General features: G+C 47.4%; 1 protein-coding gene across 1 annotated transcript in view; it reads right to left on the bottom strand.

The window, feature by feature from the left end:
* The window catches only part of SMIM13 (small integral membrane protein 13), a 25086-nt gene extending 20559 nt beyond the window's left edge, over positions 1–4527 (bottom strand). Inside the window, exon 1 of the mRNA XM_004712220.2 lies at positions 4121–4527. Within this exon, the coding sequence (XP_004712277.1) occupies positions 4121–4196 (76 nt within the window). The 5' untranslated portion in view covers positions 4197–4527. The remainder of the gene's footprint in view (positions 1–4120) is intronic.
* Between the last annotated feature and the right edge of the window lie 1082 nt (positions 4528–5609).

The following is a 5609-nucleotide window of genomic DNA, read 5'->3' as shown; positions in this document are numbered from 1 at the left end:
CATTACGCAACCAAATCCAGTTTTGAATTCAGAAAAAAATTACTATTATTTGAAAACCCTAAGACACACAGTTCTAGCCTGCACACGAGGCCACCAGCAAGTCGGAATCACTCAAAAGAAACTTGGTTGCACTGTGTGACTGTCATGCGTAGAAGTCATTATAGGTAGGATATGTCTTAGTGGTACTTGGACTCCCTTGGGCCACCAAAGCACTTAAATGTAAAAGCTTAATAGTGTTTTATTAAGTAATAAGAGTTACTTCTCTCATAGCAACTGTGGTTCGTACTACCATACTTAATTATTGTTTAAATATTGTCTATTAGGTGCTGATATGAGATGGATCTTGGTTGAAAGCAGAAAATACCAGAAAGATGTTTGCTTGTGTTTTATTAACTACGCAAAAGCATTCAGCTGTGTGAATCATAACATGTTATGGATAACATTCTGAAGAATAGGAATCCCAGAACACAAGAGGCAGTAATCTGAACGAAACAAGAGTATGCTGCATGATTTGAAATCAGGAAAGGTGTGCATCAGAGTTGTAACCTTACACCATACTTAGTCAATCTGCATGCTAGACAAATAATCCAAGAAGCTGAACGAACTACTACATAAAAAAGAACATGATGGCATCAGAATTAAAGGAAGGCTCATTATCGACCTGGGAGATGCAGATGACACAACCTTGCTGGCTGAAAGCTATCACCTGAAGTATTTGCTGATAAAGATCAAACTCTGCAGCCTTCAGTTCCAATTAGAAAAGTTGTAAAAATTGTAAGAGAAAGTCTCGCTACTGGGCCAGCTGACAACATCACAATGAACAGAGGAAACAACAGCAGACGCCATGGATTTCCTTTTACTTGGATCCACACTCAACGCCTAAGGAAGCAGTAGTCCAGAAGTCAAACGATAAATCTACTGCCAACACTCTCATTAGGGTGACCAAAAGCAAAGATATCACTTATGCTGAAGGGGACTGGACCCCCACCAGGATAGTTGCAAACGGCCTCATATGCCTGTGGCATGCTGGACAATGAATAAGCAAGACCAGAGACGATGGACGCACTTGAATTCTGGTGGTGGTGAATACTACTGAATATACCAACAATAGAACTGCCCCATGAGTTTCGGAGACCGTAAATCTTTACTGGAAAAAATTGTTTCATCTTTCTCCTGAGGAGTTGCTGGTGGTTTTGAACCGCAGACTTTGAAGTTTGCAGCCCAACATGTTAGTGCTCAAGACTCCCCCTGGTGGCACAGTGATTACACATTGGGCTGTTAATCAGAGTCGGCAGGTCCAAACCACTAGACCTCCAGAGAAACAACTGGATAAATGGTTTCTTGGGGGTACAGCAGGGGAGGTCACAGGGAAAGAAGAAGCTAACAACTAGTACAAGATAGAAAATGTTCTAAAATTGATTGTGGTAATTCTTGATATGACTGAATTATTGAATTGTATGACGTGGATTATGTCCCCCCCCAAAAAAAATTTTTTTTTAAAAAGGGCCAAGTCTCAGGGCCAAGTCCTGGGCTCTCCCATGCTAAGAAAATACGTGGAAGAAAGAGAGTATCAGCATATGTCTCATGCAATAAGGGTAATAAGTACTATTCCATTAAATATTTTATTTCAGAGCTGCCTGGACAAATATACATAGAAACGGGTTGATATATATCATTGGGACTTCAAAAAGTCTGCGAGAAAATGGGATTAGAAGATGGAACTATGAACTATCTGAAGCCCCCTCAGGTATGTAATTGAAAATTGTGGTTAAAAAAAGTTTCAAACTTCTGAGGTAGAGGAGCAACTAGGAAAAGATAACAATTGGCCAGTAGGTAGGAAGGAAACTGAACGTACACTGTACAAAAGTCCAGAGAACTGCTTGCCAGAGGGAATGTTCAATAGTAGAAAATGCAAATAAGGTTAAGTACTCTGGCTTAGCAACCCAGAGCCCATTTGTTATGGATGTATGGTAAGAAAACAGACCTAGAAAGGTTTAAAAGCTCAAGACAGGAGGAAACCTTCCCTATGAACCTGCCATTAAAAATCAGAATGGGGAGGGGGGAAAAGGAAAATGAGCTGATTCCAGGAACCCAAGAGGAAAGCAAATTTTGGGAATAATGAGGGCAACAAATGTATAGCTGTGCTTTACACAATTGATCTATGTATTGTGATGAATTTTATGAGCCCCAATAAATTGATAAAAAAATAAATGCCCACTCTTCTGTGGCAAAGGACCCCTCGTGGTGCTGGCAAGTAAAAAAAAAATGGACTGTGATAAAAGTTGTATGAGCCAATAAAATGATTTTTTTTAAAAAATCAGAATCTCTTGGTTTCAAAGACAGTTACAAAGCAAACTAGGTTATGTGTCCTTGGGGCAGACCCTTTTATCAGAGCTGTGGGTGTTCACCCCAGCCCTGGCAGGGTAGTGCTAACCTAAACATTATCAGTTTGAAACTACAAGCCACCTCACAGTAGAAAGACAAGGCTTAGAAACCCAAAGGGGAAGTTCCACCCAGTCCTACAGGGTCACTTTGTGTCAAATAATCTACTCAATGGCAGTTTGTTTGTTGGTTTGTCTGTTTGCTTTTCAGGTGTTCACAATGCTTTGCTGGCAGTCCAGGCTTAGTTTGCTGAATTGAATCAAATCAGAAAACAAAAAGGCCCCCGGGGCAGCCTCTTCATCTGAACTCCACAAATAGGATTAAGAGGGGAGGAGTCCATGCCCAGGCCGAATCTTTTCAACTCCAAGAATGGATTAAAGGGAATCCATGACTTCTTTGAATTAGGGGAGGAAAAACAGAAAGAAAAAGCGCAGTGATGCTTTTTCCTAAGGAAAGAGATCACAGCATTTATCCGATTCTCAAAAGGGCTTGTGACCACCAGAAGGGGAAGAACCACGTTTTGAAGGGCATATACCTAAACTACCCAGGCGCTTTGGTGATGTCGTGGTTTATGAGTTGGGCTGTTAACCACAACATCAGCAGTTCAAAACCACGAACCACTTCAAGGAAGAAAGATGAGGTGAAATGTTTGTTCCTGTAGAGTTTCAGCCTCAGAAACCCAAAGGGCCAGTACTCTGTCCTACAGGATCACTATTAGTCAGAATTGATTCAGTCAATGGCAGGGAGTTTGGATTTTTGGTTTATCCTACGCTACCCAGCCATTCCTTATCTTTCAAGAGTTGAAAACCTGAAGCCTATTTCATCTGGTTCCATCCTGCCCTGCTCACTGCTAAGACCCAGTCAAATCAAGCTCAAGATCCAGCCAGTGAAGACACAAAGGTATGCCGCCTTCAATCTCTCTTTAAATAGAAGAGTATTGGCATTACTTCCTCATTAGTTCTGGACTATTCCTTTCCAAATAAGGTATTCTTTCACCTCCCAACCCAAAACCCACTGCCCTGGAATCAACTTCAGACTCACAGCAACCCCACATGGCAGAGAGCCATCTCAAGTGCTGAGCTACTGGGGCTCAACTGCACCACCAAGGAACCTCAAAGAAACCAAAAAGATCTAAATAGTGAGCACAAAGTCTGCCGACCTCTCATCCCAAGAAGGCAAAAACACACAGCAAACACACAGTAAGGGCCATTATTACAGAGCTAAGTTCGGTTATCTGATCCTGGGAGTTTAATATAGCCAGGGGTTTTAAGCACCGCCTGGATTCATCGTCTATTTGGAATTTAGTTTATGCCTGAACCCGAAGTAAACAAAGCTCTTCACGTGTACTGAAAAGCCAACCGTCTCCATCCCTGCTTGAGGGAGGGTAGTGAAAACGCTCATTATCACCAGGGTCAGAACCAGTCAAGCAAGAGCGTCACCAGGCACTTCACCTTCGACTACAGGCCAAGGTGAAAATCTGGGCAGGCTGTGGTAAGAATGGCATCAGGCGCTGCTGGTGAAGCAATTAGCTGGTTTAACCCGGTCAAGATGCCCAGCCCACGACTCGGTGCTTTCCCTCCCTCCCCGGCCAGGGAGACAAACTGCAAAGACAGCAATGGACAGACCATCTATCTGAAGGCATCCATGCCGGCGCTTGTCTAAGTCTCACAGACAAAACGGGTCAGACGTACGGCTCCAGCCGGTTAGCGCCGACCCACGCCGGGGGCCCCCCGCTCACCGCACACCATCAGCAGCAGGGCGATCAGCAGCGTGGCCACGAACACAAGCAGCGTCAGGCCGACGTTGTGCCACATTTTCGGGGAAGGAAGGAGGTCGCACGAGGACGCGGACAGCAGCCTGGGAGCGGAGCTTCCTTCAGCGCCGGGCGCCGGGCACGTCTGCGCGCTGCAGCGGCATGGGAGGCGGACGCCCCTCGGTAGCGCCCCCAGGGGGCGGGGCAGTGAGGCCGCCCCCGGCGAGGCAGAGCCGGAGGTCGGGGGTCGGGGGTCGGGGACCGCCCCTACGGGATTATCGCTCCCGGCTGCAAGGGACCCGGCGGCCGGAGGCTCTGGCGGCGACCGGATGCGCTTCCATGACGAATGCCGAGTCCCTAGGATGGGAGCGAACACGAGCAAAGGCGCACGCGACGGTGACCCAGCCTTGGTCGCCGCCCGCCCGCCCGTCCGCAGATCCCTCAGCCCCGACTCACGGCGGACTCGAACGCCGCGGAAGCAGCTGCCTGCCGGCCCTGAACCTCCTCCCCCTGTCGCAGCTCATCACCGAGCGCCCCCTCCGCTCACGCCTCCCGCGCGAGGGCGCCTGGGAGATGAAGTACTGAGCTCTATGGAAGCTGGAGGAGGCCCTGGCGGAAGAACTACAATGCCCAGGGTGCACTGCGGCTCGGCGGCTTCGCTCCTGCCTTCCTCGGGTCCTCTCTGCCGGAGGTTTTTCTAGAGTAGCGTCTCGGTTTACCGGCTGCTCCTGGCAAACTCCGAACGCACAGGTCGCCCCCCCCCCGCCTCCTGTCGAGGCGCTAGTGTGATTTCACCCATCGCTCCATCCACCTTTGTTTCAAACTACGACCGACGAAACACGAGAGGAAAGGGGAGGCAGCTGCTTGAAAAACTGGTTTCACCTGAACCCGCGCCCTATTGCCGGGGGTGAGGTGGGGGGGGCGGGGGCGGCGAAGACTAGCTGTTCAGAATTTGAGGAAGGACTCTCGTCCCGGAGGCAAGCTAAACACGTGGAATCTCCCTTTCATCCCTGCAACAGGTGCTATGTTCTATATTTTCATGGGTAAGCTATTTCAGAACAGTTCGCGGTTGATGTAAGGACATTCGCCTTGCCCTAAATTTCACCTTCCCGAGTTGCAGGTTGAGACTCAGCGGCTTATCGAGGCCAGACAGCAAAAGATGTGCAGCTGGACTTGCCGCATGAGCTTGAACAAACCACTGTGAAAGCAGGCACTTTATGCCCTCGGAACCCACGTATACTTCTGAAAAAGAAGATAACGTGTAACCTCTTATAGAAGGAATCAGACGTAATTTCACGTTTTCCTTACTCTTGCTCTCTACAGTACCTTTCCAATCTACTGAAGTTCCTTTCATTGTCCCATCTCCCAAAACTTAATAATGCTTCCTTAATTTAATAAACATCCTGACCACACCAAGGTACCCAGCTCTGTGAGCTATATGATCCAGCATTATGAACAATTAGATGACAATACA

This window comes from Echinops telfairi, unplaced genomic scaffold, assembly GCF_000313985.2.
Source record: "Echinops telfairi isolate 266 unplaced genomic scaffold, ASM31398v2 ScPeMD7_7424;HRSCAF=8462, whole genome shotgun sequence".
NCBI classification, from domain to species: Eukaryota; Metazoa; Chordata; class Mammalia; order Afrosoricida; family Tenrecidae; genus Echinops; species Echinops telfairi.
The sequence above is the reverse complement of the archived record's forward strand: the minus strand, read 5'-3'. Positions and strand labels throughout refer to the sequence as shown.